This window comes from Pavona decussata, unplaced genomic scaffold (assembly GCF_977016875.1).
Source record: "Pavona decussata unplaced genomic scaffold, jaPavDecu1.1 SCAFFOLD_233, whole genome shotgun sequence".
Lineage (NCBI taxonomy): Eukaryota > Metazoa > Cnidaria > Anthozoa > Scleractinia > Agariciidae > Pavona > Pavona decussata.
Genome location: NW_028145638.1, coordinates 2,659,278 through 2,674,520, shown reverse-complemented (window position 1 = coordinate 2,674,520; position 15,243 = coordinate 2,659,278). Strand labels below are relative to the sequence as shown.

The 15,243-nt window shown below is 37.5% G+C and overlaps 1 protein-coding gene across 1 annotated transcript; it reads left to right on the top strand.

The window, feature by feature from the left end:
• Window positions 1–467: 467 nt before the first annotated feature.
• LOC146458382 (uncharacterized) lies at window positions 468–12,297 on the top strand. The gene is made up of 3 exons (XM_085090794.1): window positions 468–515; window positions 11,213–11,289; window positions 11,741–12,297. Exons 2-3 carry the CDS (start codon window positions 11,226–11,228, stop codon window positions 12,145–12,147), a joined length of 471 nt encoding a protein of 156 aa, XP_084946920.1. The 5' UTR covers window positions 468–515; window positions 11,213–11,225; the 3' UTR covers window positions 12,148–12,297.
• The last annotated feature ends 2,946 nt before the right edge of the window (window positions 12,298–15,243 follow it).

Sequence of the window (15,243 nt, the reverse complement as noted above, 5' to 3'; positions counted from 1 at the left end):
TGTCGTTAGCGTGCTTATTCGAGTTCTGGTTTCACGCCCGAAGCTATGTTATAGCAATGGACTGAGCCGGGGACTTCTGTGTTTTAATCACCCCGCCGTGTGGTTGGATCGCAGTTCTAAGATAACAATGAAAGTTGACACTAATTAATGTAAATTTTAAATTAGTTGGGTGGATTGCTTTGCTCGCGAATGTAAACATACACCAGTTCTACCAAAGAAAGTTATTTTTTAATCCAGTCACCAATTGGTCAAAATATAATTCCCTTCTGAAATCACATCCCCACTAACCTTAACTTAAGAAATGGTTCATGTCGTTAGCGTGCTTATTCGAGTTATGGTTTCACGTGCGAAGTTTGGCGCAGAGCACGAGAGAAGAGAGAAGCTAGAGTTGCTCGAGGCGTATCCAAGAGCAACTCCGTGAGCCTCTAGAGTGCATTTGAAACTTCCAAATGCATCCATAACTCGATGTACGCACGCTTACGGCATGGAAGAATCAATTTCAAGAGAAAAGTCAGGTAGTTCTTTACTATTTTCACCCATGTCAGGGGAAACTTTGTAAAAACTAAGCGACAGAAACCCGAGTTTGTCTGATTTGTACACGTCATTATATGTATGCCGACTGATCAAAATCAATTGCCTCTACTAGAAATACGTGACTCGCAAAACCTCGCGAAGCTGGGCCTGGGTGGAAAGCCCTCTTTACTCGTATTGTAGCATCAAATGAGGGGATTAAAAGGTTTCTGAACATAGCAACTATTTTTATGAGCATGGTCTTTTCGAGGTTCCACAGGCTAGTTTGCGGTTGAAAATCTATTTCTGACGCGACGAAATGAACAACGTGCGTGAAGCGCTGTCGTGTTCGATGAATTTATTTCCCACGGAAAATTATTTTACTGCGGCCACAAAACGTGTTATTTCTTCAATGTAATCTTTCACAGAAGAAGATTTCTGGAAGAAAGGGAAAAGATTCTAGAGAGATAGTTCTGTATCAGGTGAATATTGATGAACATTGCAGTTGAAATTTGACCCGGCACGCAAGCTTTCCCGATGTATGCTAATTTTGCTCCAGACGACGCCAGACAGTCTGACATCATTGATACTTTGTTTTTCACTGTTGCTAGGCAACAGTGCGGACACCTTCAACGAAATATATAAATATATTTTTCGCTCAAATTCGCGCGGCTTAGCTCTGCTCGGGCCGGCTCGGCCCGACAAATTTATTAACCTCGCTTCGCGAGGAATTACTAGAAATACGTGACTCGCAAAACCTCGCGAAGCTGGGGCTGGGTGGAAAGCCCTCTTTACACGTATTGTAGCATCAAACGAGGAGATTAAAAGGCGCATAAGATTTTTTTTTTATGAGCATAGTGTTTTCGTAGTTCCACGGGCTAGTTTGCGGTTGAAAATCTATTTCTGTCGCGACGTAATGTACAACAGGCGTGCAGTGCTGTCGTGTTCGATGAATTTATTTCCCACGGAAAATTATTTACCGCGGCCACAAAGCGTGTAATTTCTTTAATGCACTATTTCACAAAAAAAGATTTCTAAAAGAAAGGGAAAAGATTCTGGAGAGATAGTTCTGTATCCAGTGAATATTGATGAACATTGCAGTTGAAATTTGATCATGCACGCATATGTTTTTCGGTGTATGCAAATTTTGCTCCAGAAAACGCCAGACAGTCTGACGTCATTGTGCGGACACCTTCAAAGATATAAACATATATCAACATATATATATATATGTTGTGTAAAAAAACGGTCCTTGTAAAAAAGCTGCTTTTTTACGTAAAAAAGCAGCATTTTTACAATTATATAATTGTAAAAAAACAGCTTTTTTACAAAAATATATATTTGTAAAAATGCTGCTTTTTTATGTAAAAAAGCAGCATTTTTACAATTATATAATTGTAAAAAAGCAGCTTTTTTACAAAAATATATATTTGTAAAAAAGCTGCTTTTTTATGTAAAAAAGCAACATTTTTACAATGTAAAAAAACAGCCTTTTTACAATTATATAATTGTAAAAAAGCTGCTTTTTTACGTAAAAAAGCAGCATTTTTACAATTATATAATTGTAAAAAAGCAGCTTTTTTACCAAAATATATATTTGTAAAAAAGCTGCTTTTTTATAACTATATAATTGTAAAAAAACAGCCTTTTTACATGCAATTACGGATTTGTAAAAGAGTAGCTTTTTTTACAAAAATATATTTGTGAAAAAGCTGCTTTTTTATTTAAAAAAGCAGTATTTTTACAATTATATCGTAAAAAAGCAGTCTTATTTACGGTAATGTTGTTTTTACGTGATCATTAGTTTATTAAAAAACCTACGAGTTGCCTAAAATAATTTTTTACGGAGACTGACCTTATCTATGATTTTCACGCTTAGCGATGACATCTGCGCAAGAAATTAAATAATTACGCGGGATGCCCTGAGGGGGCATACCGTGTCTTAAAACGGGTCGATTTCTTTTTTTTTTTCTTCGTAGTAGCTACAAATCGGTACATTAATTTATTCATTAAACTCTCCCCTCTCCTACTCGGGATGTATTGTTCTGGTTGTCTTTAACAAAGGCAGGCCAATCAAAATCCATTCTTGTCGCTTATATGGTGAGGGAGGGGACCCACTCACCCCTACCTGTGTGACGTCAATGCATCATTTGATATATTTATTAATGACGGATTAAATAGTCGCACCATATTGTTTATAACATGTTCTGGACTCAAGTGTGCCGTTTTCAAACGGAAATTTCACCATTTTGAAGCGGTAAATCGAAAGAATAACTTCTAAGAAGCACCCGACACGTAAAACGGTGGAAATTGGTGAGTTCCTGGCGAAGGAATTGTGCTTTGTTTGACAGTCTTAGACCACGACGCGAGACTGAAAAGAGGTCATTGAGAAGCTTACGTTATCGTAATGGAATTTCACAAATTTTCCGTAGCCTCCCACGCAGACGTTCTTGGGGATTCGTCACGCGTTCCTGCCCTAAGAACGTCTGCGTGGGAGGCTAAAATTTCCGGTGATACTCTGAGTCGCGTAACACAAAGGAAACAACGTAACGCGATCGTCGTGACTTAAACTATTCCACAAGCAAGGATAGTCTTATCAATCGGCAAAGCATACAGTTGGAATAAATGAATCAGCCCCAGCATCACGCGTAATGCCAGTGTAGCAGGCATCTTGTTGTTTCGCAATTATCCGAATGAAATTGGTCTGCGATATTTTTCTATATTCTTCGTCGTAGGAGACTCCCGTTAATGCGTATGAATAATGCAATTTATGCTAGCAAAAGCCGCCGAAAAAAAAGAAAGAAAAAAGAACGTACGCCTTTAAGAGAGCTAAAACGTTGGGAAATTATAGCGCTAGGATACAGACGTGAATTGCACATTTCCTGCATGTTTACAATCTGGAATGAACTGTTAGTAAGTGCTCCGTGCTGTTCACTTATTCACGACTATGAATTGTAATTACTGGGTATGTTGCACTGCTTTTAAGGCTAGCATAAGCAAATAATTTAGCATATTGCACCGTGGTCTTATAAAGCTGTCTTGAACGTGTTCTGCTCCTTTACATTCAGTCTGTGCGCTGCAAGGAAGCGGTATTGCACTCATCAATGGCTAGGGACTGCGCCTTCCTACTGCAAATGATGTAGATTATCACAAAAAACTTTTTTTTTATTTAACTATGGTATGTACTTTTTACTTGTAATGAGCGTTATTTCTCTGTACTTATCGAAGACAGCAATGTCATGAGCGTGGGCCGAACAGAAGCTGACAGAGGAAACCCCTGAGTTGCCGACAGTGTGTGAACCCATGACCTTTTGTTTACCTATCTTACACGCTAATCGACTGTGCTTCTAGTATAATCTTGGCGCAGTTAACCAAAGCTATGTATTTCTTTTACCCATTTGAAGGCAGTAACAACAATTTTGGTGATCCATTCGCCGTAAAAAAGCGGTTCACGGTATTCTTCCACACATATCGACGTCTATGAATAACAATTATATCTGATCACGTTTACTGCTAATTAATTAGGCCATCATAACGTGCATCAAATATTCAACTCAACTTTTTTAAACATTTTGAGACTGTTGCGCTCGGATCAAGACTAAGATTATTGTTTGAATAAGTCTAACATTTTTTACTAAAGAAACAAAAAATATTTGGCAAGATCTAAAGGAAATTATAGCAGCCGGACCATTCCTTGTGAAACCTGAACTGTATACTGAAATGGTCCGTAAACATTCAGGAAATGTTCCTAGGTTCCTAGAAATTAAACATATTTCTAAAAAATAATAGTATGAAGGCAGTGAAATGTCCGAAATGTGTCGCAAACTCTTGCTTGAATCGCTAAGAAGTTATAGTGTGTGGACCGTTTTTTTACAATAATATAATTGTAAAAAGGCAGCTTTTTTACAAAATATATATTTGTAAAAAAGCAGTAATTTTACATTACCGTTTTTAAACAAAACATGTTTCGAAAAAAATCGTATGAAGGTAGTGAAATGTCCGAAATGCCTCGCAAACTCTCTTGCTTGAATCGCTAAGAGGTTATAGTGTTCGGACCGTTTTTTTACAAATATATATCTTGTAAAAAAGCAGCTTTTTTACAAAATATATCTTTGTAAAAAAGCAGTATTTTTACAGAACCGTTTTCTTACGCCACATATATAAATATATTTTTCGCTCGAATTCGCGCGGCTTAGCTCCGCTCGGGCCGGCTCGGCCCGACAAATTTATTAACCTCGCTACGCTCGGGCCTTCGGCCCTCGCTTCGCGAGGAACTACTGAGGATTTCACCCATGTCGGGGGAAACTTTGTAAAAACTAAGCGACAGAAACCCGAGTTTGTCTGATTTGTACACGTCATTATATGTATGCCGACTGATCATCAATTGCTCCTATTACTACTGAGGATAAATTGAAGACATTGAGGGAACCCTTTCGGTTCAAGTAACACCGCTCAAGCCAGCTCTTAAACAGAAACAGATATTTCAAGACTTCGAAGTGATCAGTATATTGCTGATCAACGGAATATAATTAACACTAGTAATAATCAAAGATCAGGGAGTGCAGTCGATGATCTCGATCCCAGGCTCTCTCTCTCCTTTGCCAAGTTGGTGATGATATCATCCACCCCTGGAAAATCTGCGAGGGATGCGTGCAATACGCGTCCCAAGATCCATTCATTCAGTTGATTGTCCCATACAACTGACCTCGACTCCAATCTGTATTAGGAGTGCGTTCTTTCTTTGTCAAAGTCAATTAGGAGAAGAGAAAGCTTTCAGTCACTCAAGTTCTGTGCGTGCGAATTCCAAATCATTCTTTTTAAGTTGTATTTACTAGCAATCACCCATCTCCCAACATCTGATCACGCTTGGACGATGGCAACGGAATACAATCAACTCTCGCCTTTTAATTTTAAAGCATTTAATTATTCTAATGCTTTTATTCAATCCAAGGGTAATCCTCGAAAAACGTGGCAAACCTTTAATGAGCTTACATCCCGTCGTGTGAATAATACAACCGTGAAAGAACTGAAATTGAATGATGCCATTATCTCTAATTCTAGTGAGCTTTCTAATGCTTTTAATGACCATTTTTCAACAATTGGGCCCAGACTTGCTAATGAAATACCTTCAATTGCTAATAATAATTCAAGTTATATCAATACAATGATATAAATGTCAATAACAACAAATTCAGCTTCTCTTCGACTAACTGCAGTTTTGTTTTCTCACATCTAAACAAATTATGTAGATCTAAAGCAACAGGTCTTGATAATATTTCAGCTAAAATTGTACGTGAATGTGCTGATCTTATTTCAGTTTCACTATGTGCTCTCTTTAATAAGTCTTTAGTCTCTGGTATATTTCCTGATGATTGGAAATGTGCTAGAGTTACTCCGTTGTTCAAGGAAGGTGAGCCATCTGATCTGAATATTATCGACCTATTTCAGTCATTTCCGTTATGACTAAAGAGTTTGAAAGGATTGTTTATGATCAGTTGTATAACTTTTTGACCAATGAAGATATCATTTCTAATCATCAATCGGGTTTTCGCTCGTTACACTCAACTGTAACTGCCCTTCTGGAAGCTACGGATAATTGAGCCTTTAATATTGATCGTGGTAATGTTAATGCTGCGGTTTTCCTCGATTTAAAAAAGGCATTCGACACCGTTGACCATGATATCCTTTTATCTAAAATGAACCTTTATGGAATACAAGGAACAGCTCTTGATTGGTTTAAGTCATATTTAACTAATCGTACGCAACGATGTCTTGTTAATGGTTCTCTTTCTAGAATCTGCTCACTTAAATGTGGGGTACCGCAAGGAACAATCCTTGGCCCCCTTTTATTTCTTATTTATATTAATGACTTGCCAAACTGCCTAACTTCGTGCCAGCCTAGGATGTATGCCGATGACACCCACATCACTTATGCTGGCGTTGATGTGAATTCAATACAGTTAAATCTGAATCACGATTTAGATAACCTAAACAAATGGCTTATTTCCAATAAACTTACCTTGAACACTGCTAAAACTGAATTCATGCTAATTGGCTCCAGACAAAAATTGAGTACTTTGTCGAACCCACTCGAGCTCTCGATTAATAATGTTCCGATAGAACACATTTCCTCTGTCAAATCGCTTGGGGTATATATTGATGAAAATCTACGGTGGCAAACACACATTGATAAATTATCTAAAAAGGTCGCTCCCGGAATAGGAGCAATAAAAAGAATTAGACCTTTTGTCCCTCCACCTACCCTTCATTATATATACAACGCGCTAATTCAATCTCATTTCAATTATTGCAATCTTGTTTGGGGTAGTTGTGGTAAAACATTATTTGACAGGCTACAGAAGCTTCAGAACCGTGCCGCTCGCGTTTTAACCTTTTCTAGCTATGATGCTGACGCTAACCGTTTTATTAGACAACTCGATTGGAAAGACGTGAGCACTCAATTTCAAATACAGAAAGCCATAATGGTATACCAGTCTTTAAATGGTCTTGTTCCTGAATATTTATCATCTAAATTTGTTAAACGAAATGAAACGCGTTACTCCCTGAGGGACTCTGTTAACAAACTATTTGTCCAGTTTCCGCGAACTAATTTCATGAAAAACAGCTTTACTTATAGCGGAGCAGTTCTCTGGAACGGCCTGCCCTGTCATGTGAGAGAAGCTAAATCTCTTAGTCAATTCAAAAGATTAGTTAATGATCATTTTTTAATGTTAGAGTACTAGTATACACGGCATTCATGGAAAACAGGTTTTAGTTAGATTAGTTGTAGTTAGGTATTGAATTTTGTTTAGGATAGTTAGGTTATTTCTAATTTTTATACTCCTGATGGATTTTACCGTGTTTAAATAAAGATTTATTGATTGATTGATAACATTTTCAAATATTGCATAAACTGACAAAAGGGGATCTAGATATTTTCTAGATTTTCGTTCTTGAAACCCCAAGAAGCTGTGACATTACAATGAAATATCAATGGACTTAGCTGGACGCCTGCAAGTTTGGCTGTATTTTTAAGATACCAGTAAAAGCTGAAGATAGTAAGTCTAAATCTTTTAACTCTTTGGGTGGATTTCTGTGCACGAACGCAAACGTGACCTGAGTGTCTCTCAAAGAAAATTGTTTTAATTTGCAGTGATCATTTGTTCAAAAGTATAATTCCCTTGTAAAATCACATGAATAGAGGACAAATAGCTATTCTAGTATACTTCTTGGAAAGTCAACAGTTTAGCTTGGATAGCTAAAAAGTCTATGCTAAGGGGTCCACGCAAATGCTACTATATTAAAAATTCATGTAAAATATCCCATTCTAATGATACTAAATTAAAAATTCACGCAACCGGACACCATACTGAGCTAACTTATTAGAGACTTGCTGTCGTGTTGAGCTCAACGTTTGTGTGGAAGTAAAACAGAGTACAACCGAAGATGGCCAGTGCGTGACCTTATTTAGCTAAACAATATTTTTGTCCCATCAAAAACAAAGGAATTAATGTTTGCTTCCCATTTCACGAAAGCCTCAGGTGAAATGACACCAGAGAAAAGGACATTTTCTTCATTCCTGAAGCGACTATAAGGTCTCCCGATTAGAAATTCCAGCGAAAAGAGCCATTGCGTGCCTTTCTCTTTCCAAATAAATTAAAAAGTTTTCACCTTCAGAGACATCTACCGGAAAAGCTCTTTGTTTGTTGTTCTCGCTTCGTGTATTTTTTAATTACACGAATATTCGTTAACAGTATCAAAGCGTGACTTAACTTTCGAAACAGGGTGGTCGGCTTCTTCGACAAGTGCAACTACAACTAAAGAGGTTGATTTGCCATTAAGTTACATACTTGAATGACTAAACACTTTGTCCTGTTCTAATTGAATACTCCTAAACCGTATCAAAGCGTGAGAACTTTCGAAAAAGGTTGGTGATTACTCAAGTGCAACTCAACCGAAGAAGTTGATTTTCCATTAATTTACAAAACTGGGATGACTAAAAACTTTGTCTTGTTATAATTGAATACTCGTTAACCGTATCAAAGCATGAGAACTTTCGAAAAAGGATGGTAATTGCTCAAATACAACTACATCTAAAAAGGTTGTTTTGCCACTAAGTTACAAACTTGAATGACTGAAAACTTTGTCTTGTTATAATTGAATACTCGTAAACCGTATCTAAACTTGAGGACTTTCGAGAAAGGGTGGTGATTTCTCAAGTTTAACTACAGTTGAAGAGGTTGATTTGCCGTTAAGTTACAAACTTGAAGGACTGAAAACTTTGTGTTGTGCTAATCATAGTCAATTGACAAACTTCTTTGTTATATGTTTTTGTTCGCCTTTTTGGCCTTGACCCTGCACAAACAACAATAGAGTTTGGAATGTGTTGGAGCAACTGACCAATCGAAACGTTTTTGTTAAGATATTCAACTGTGGTGTGAACGTTAACACAAAGGATTGTGCAGGGTAGCGAACCTTCCAACATAAATTGCAGCACCATTGTTTTCATGGCAAGGTTTCCCAACCAGTCCCTCAACTAACTATGTTCTAATTGAAAACTCGTAAACCGTATGAAAGCATGAGAACTTTCGAAAAAGGGTGGTGCTTGCTCAAGTGCAACAACAAATGAAAAGGTTGTTTTGCCATTAAGTTACAAACTTGAATGACTAACAACTTTGTATTGTTCAATGTTAATCATATCCCGTTAATCAGCTAAAAAAAGCTCGTAAACCGTATCATAGCGTGATAACTTTCGAAAAAGGACCTGGTGATTGCTCAAGTGCAACTACAGCTGCGGGTTGATTTGCCGTTAAGTTACAAACTTGAAGGACTGAAAACTTTGTCTTGTAATAATTAAATACTCGTTAACCGTATCAAAGCGTGATAACTTTCGAAAAAGGGTGGTGATTGCTAAAATGCAACTACAGCTGAAAAGGTTGATTTGCATTAAGTTACAAAACTTGAATGACTAAAAACTTTGTATTGCTCTAATGTTAATGATTTCCCGTTGATCAGCTAATACGAAAGTTCGTAAACCGTATCATAGCGTGATAACGTTCGAAGAAGGGTGGTGATTGCTGAAGTGCAACTGCAGCTGCGGGTTGATTTTCTATTAATTTGCAAAACTTGGATGACTGAAAACTTTGTCTTGTTATAACTGAATACTCGTAAACCGTATCAAAGCATGAGAACTTTCGAGAAAGGGTGGTGATTGCTAAAGTGCAACTACAGCTAAAATGGTTGATTTGCCATTAATTTACAAAACTTGAATGACTGAATACTTTGCCTTATTGTTCTTATGTTAATTATATCCCGTTGATCAGCTAATAAAAGCTCGTAATTGAACCGTATCGAAGCGTGATAACTTTCGAAAAAAGACCTGGTGATTGGTCAAGTGCAACCACAGCTGCGGGTTGATTTGCCATTAATTTACAAACTTGAATGACTGAAAACTTTGTCTTGTTATAATTGAATACTCGTAAACCGTATCAAAGCGTGATAACTTTCGAAAAAGGGTGGTAATTGCCCAATTGCAACTACAACTGAAAAGGTCGATTTGCCATTAACTTACAAACTTCAATGATCAGAAGCTTCGGTATTGCTTTAATGTTAATGATATCCCGTTGATCAGCTAATACGAAAAGTTCGTAAACCGTATCAAAACGTGAGAACTTTCGAAAAGGGGTGGTGATCGCTCCAGGGCAACTACAGCTGAAAAGGTTGATTTGCCATTAAGTTACAAAACTTAAATGACTTAAAACTTTGTATTGCTCTAATGTTAATGATATCCCCTTGATCAGCTAATACCAAAAAGTTCGTAAACCGTATCAAAACGTTATAACTTTCGAAAAAGTATGGTGCCGGATTGCTCAATTGCAACTACAACTTTTGAGCAGTAAAGAGATTGATTTGCCATTAAGTTACAAAACTTGAATGACTACAAACTTTTCATTGTTTTTATGTTAATTATATCCCGTTGATCAGCTAATAAACGCTCGTAATAAAACCGTATCGAAGCGTGAGAACTTTTCGATGAAGGTCCGTGGTGATTGCTCAAGTTCAGCTACAATTGAAAAGGTCGAATTGACATTAATTTACAAACCTTGAATGACTGAAAACTTTGTATTGTTGTAATGTTAATTACATCCCGTTGATCAGCTAATAAAAGCTCACTTCGGACAACTGGAATATCAGTTGGTCTTTATAAGAGCCGCCTGTGCTGACTGAAGGTAAGTGTTCAGTAAAAACGGAAGGTTTTCCTTAATTTATCCTCAGTAGTTGTAGCAGTGTATAGCAGTGAGGCAATCGCATGTACCGTCTTGTAAAAAACAAAGATCTTAACTGACAATTTTAGTTAAACTTAACGGTTTCCACAGGTTTCAGGATTTCTTGGGAGACGCCCTTTGTCTCGATTTCTCTCTTCTTTTGCGGGTTCCGTTCGTCCGTTAATTCACTGCAAAGGTTGTCTCAGAATACCAAGACAGTCAGTAACTATATATCGCACATTAAATTTTTTCTAATTAAGCCCCGTTCACATGAATGCTATTCACAGAATTCACTTTTTCCTTCAATACGCTATAGACCATGAAATATTGACAGAACATTCGTTGTTTTCAACTGATTTTACTTTGTAGAAATTAAACGGCCAGTTAATAACAAATTCATTAAGTCATCTTCTGAGTCAGGCTCTCTTCTTTTGTAGAACTGCTTTCAACATGAAGTTGATTTTCCTCTGTATGATGATCGTATTTGGCATCGATGGGGCTTTCGGCTGTGCGAGTAAGATATTTAACTAAACATAGAATAAATCCATAAGATTCCATCTTCGTCTATGTGTGGTGGATCCTTTCTGCGGAAGGGTTGTGTATCCTTCAGTCCATTTTGGGCTACATAATTAAATATACTTTCGTGCTACCGAGAGTACTGCAAAGTATAGTTTTGAGGTCTTAGTCAGGTATGTTGGATGTTATTGCTTGCCGGGTTGCTCTTGTTTTTGGCTTTGTACTGAAGTACGAGCTAATTCGTGCATCACAAGTTACTTTAATTTTTTGTGAATGTGAATGGTTAACCTATAAAACCAATAAAATATCGTTCTGATGTGAGCATTAAACAAGTATCAAAGTGTAACCTGCTTGTCGCTATTCAAGTTTAATGACCTTTAAAACAACTGTAATTTTAAGTTCTGGTTCGAAACAAGCGTAACGGATCGCTATATCTCATATATTTTCAGGCCCCGCTTATGTGAGTTTGAAGGCTGATAACGGCAAGTATCTCAGCCGTATCTACTACACCTACAGAGGACAAAATAATATTGAGGCGGCAAAGTCGGCCCCGGATCACTTCACAAAGTTCATTGCCAAAAGGTGTCCTGATGGAAAGCTCACACTGCAGGCAGACAACGGAAAGTATCTCTCCAGAATCCGTCGTGGTTATATTGATTTCATTGAGGCTGCCAAATCGAGTCCAGATGTCTTCTCCAGGTTTCAAGTCTACAATCAGCCTGATGGCACCGTCGTTCTGAAGGCAGATAACGGAAAGTATCTAAGTCGAATTTATCGCTGGGGCCGAAACAACATCGAGGCAGCTAAGAGTCGCATTGATGTGTATTGCAAATTCAAGCTTCAGTTTCAGTTGTAGAAAGAGCAAAAATGTAACTCGCAGGTTTAGATCTCTCAAAGTTGTTACACTGATGAGTTTCAGCTCAACTTGTAAGGGTTAGTTATTAAAGTAGGTAAATAAAAGGTGTGAACATTGAGTCTTGACTGCTTGAATGTCCAGATCGTTTAAGTGACTGTGTTGGGGACAAAATGAAAGCAAATGCGAACACACATAGCTAATAATAATAATAATAATTAATAATAATAATAATAATGATAATAATAATAATAATAATAATAATAATAATAATAATAATAATAATAATAATAATAATAAGCAAACACAGTTTGATCTGCTCGCGTTCTTTAGAATTTACGAGCTACCGGTGGCTTTCCGAGAATGCTTCTCTAATGTCTTTTTTCTCAAATTTGAGGACGTTTTTGCTCCTGGGAAGAAAATAGGCCGGATCAGGTTTTCAGCTTTGCGAAAGTTTGAGGTGACTTCTCTCTAAAGAAATGCGAATTTTTCTTCCCAATTTAATCTGAATTTCTACTAGCTGCCCCTGGAAAAAAATCCCTTCCACCCGACTAGCTGCCCCTGGGTCTCCGAAAATGGAATTTCTGAGGCGGGTACATACATACATACTTTATTGGCTCGTTCCCACGGGGCTTTTCAGAGTCAATTTAACATTACAGTTCTTCAAACTGACATCTGTGAAATTTGGGCCCTGCCTAATTTTCCAAATGGTTTCCAACCAAAACTCAAATAATTCTGAAGTTGATCACTGTAATATTGATTTCATGATTTATAATGTTTCATTTAAATCCACTCTTCAAATGAAGGATATGTGCATGCAAAATTATAAATACAGGTGTATGGTAAAATGCCTGGATGTAATAACTGCAAGTACTCCTTCAGACACATGAATTGAGAGATTTCCCATTTTGCATAATCCATCCTTCCGTTTCAAACTTTGAATATCGTTATGGTTGATTTTTTAGAAGACAGTACGGCTTTTGTTTCTCATTTTAAGGGACTCTTCAATTGTATGCCGTTCGCGTTTAAATCGGAGTCAATCGGCAAATTGTCGGTGATGCCATTTTATCACCTAATGGGGGTCTAGTGGCGGAGGTGTTTAAAAGTGGGACACGAAACGACATAGGGTGGGTGAGTAGCTGCATTGTCTCACGGTCGCGCAGTGAACTGATTCTAAGCGCGATGTTTTTTTTTATAGTTCCATCCTTTTTAAGACTGTAATTGCGCCAGTTAAATTACCGTCAGGACATCGAGAAAAGTAAAGCAATTCATTTAAACACAGTTCATGCTATTGATTGAGGTTTTGTTCCTCGGTAATGATACACGTGCATAAGTCATCGGAACTGAGCAAGCCCTCGGAGACAGTAAAGAGCGTGATGACGGTCGCACGCTCATTGCTCAGGCTCGTATTTATTTTACAAAAGTTGGCCTCTTGTTTTCATAGCTGATCATTCAATTCTTTGTAACCAAAAACATAGGGGTTTAGAACATCAGAAAAAAGTCGCTTGGGTTTGTTGAAAGACGTATTTCGTGAGCCGTTTTCGTCGCGCGCGCACACACTGTTTGGCAGAAAACTCATTTTACGGATCGATGTTTTTTGGATAATTTGCTGAATGTTTGATAGTGTAAAATCGTAATGTTTTTCAACAACATCAGTCGGCAAACCGTAAGCAATCAAAGTTGACTTTATAGCACTGTTTGCAGTCTTTAAGAGATTTTATTGTTGCCATACAGTGACGTGCATTTTCTCTCGTGCGCGTCCACCGGTGCGCCTCCATATCTCTGTGAAGATTGTGTTGCCTGAACTCGATAAATTGCTAAAAGTAAGACTGAGAATTCAATACGTACTAGAGTGTGAGTCATGAGTAGCGCACGGAATTAAAACTGAGCAAATGAAACTCTTATGGCAAGCATTGGTGACCAACAGACCGATTTTCTCACACCTTTATTCGATCGAATGATTTCATTGTTCTTTAGCTGATGATGATAGACCTAACCTAGGCAACCTAGTAGAATAAATTATTCTTTAATTTAAACGGAAACATGAACTTATCTGTAAAAGTATTCCGCATGCCCGCGCGTGGAAAACGATTAATGTTAAGCGGTTCACGAGTAAACAAAAGGTAAAGTTTTTCACAATTAATTGCTCAAAACGAACTGAACAATGGCGTGAAAATGGCGCAAACTTTGAAAGCGCTACGAGGAAAAAGGCTTAATGGCTCAATTTCAGTTTCTCTCATCTCTATCGTGACAGTAGATGCACTAATTTATTACGGCTTTTTATGATCTGTTATATATCCTGAGGCATTCATTTCCCCGTTGTACAACGGCGAGGCTCGTTCTTTTGGTAGTATTAAGTTGTTTAATTTGCATATTGCGATGTGGGCGAATTTTTACTCGTTCGGTATATTGAAACAATCGCATATGTGTTTGTCTGATCACCGAGCTCCATGTTAACGTTAGTGCCTTATTTTTGTCAGCATGCTTAAACACGGTAAAATTAATTTGCTGGGAGTTAAAAGGAGGTAGTCAAAAACTAGTTCAGCATCAAGAAATGTTCATTTCAGTTTGACAACGTGGCTAGTAACAACAAGCGCTCTGGTAAATTTGACTGAGCTAAAAATATTCATTGACAAGTGTCAAAAAGTTCAAACACTATTAAATTAAATACGTTCAAAATTGAAAACAACCTACTTTAATGAACATACCGACTTCAAGTTGTTCGTTTCTTCCCAATTCAATATTTGCCAACAGTCGTTTCTGAAATTCAGTTGCCGTAATATATAAAAAATAAGAAAATCGCCAAGGAGATGAAAGCGCTCAGTGAGCGAACTCGTCAATTGAACAGGTGAAAAAATGATATTTCAAATGACATGACTTGTATGTCAGTAAAGTTATTCGCTTCTTTGATTAAGTGGCTACGTGGCTAAGTGAATAATCGGCTACCTAGTTACTTGACTAAGGGGTTTCACGGTTAAAGAAAAAGGCATAAACACATTCTCTTTGTTTTTTGCCGCACCCAAGGTACGAGTTATAGGCGAGGCTTTGCATCACGCTTAAAGAAAGAGGTATGCGTAGCATTGTTTTAGAAGTATATGA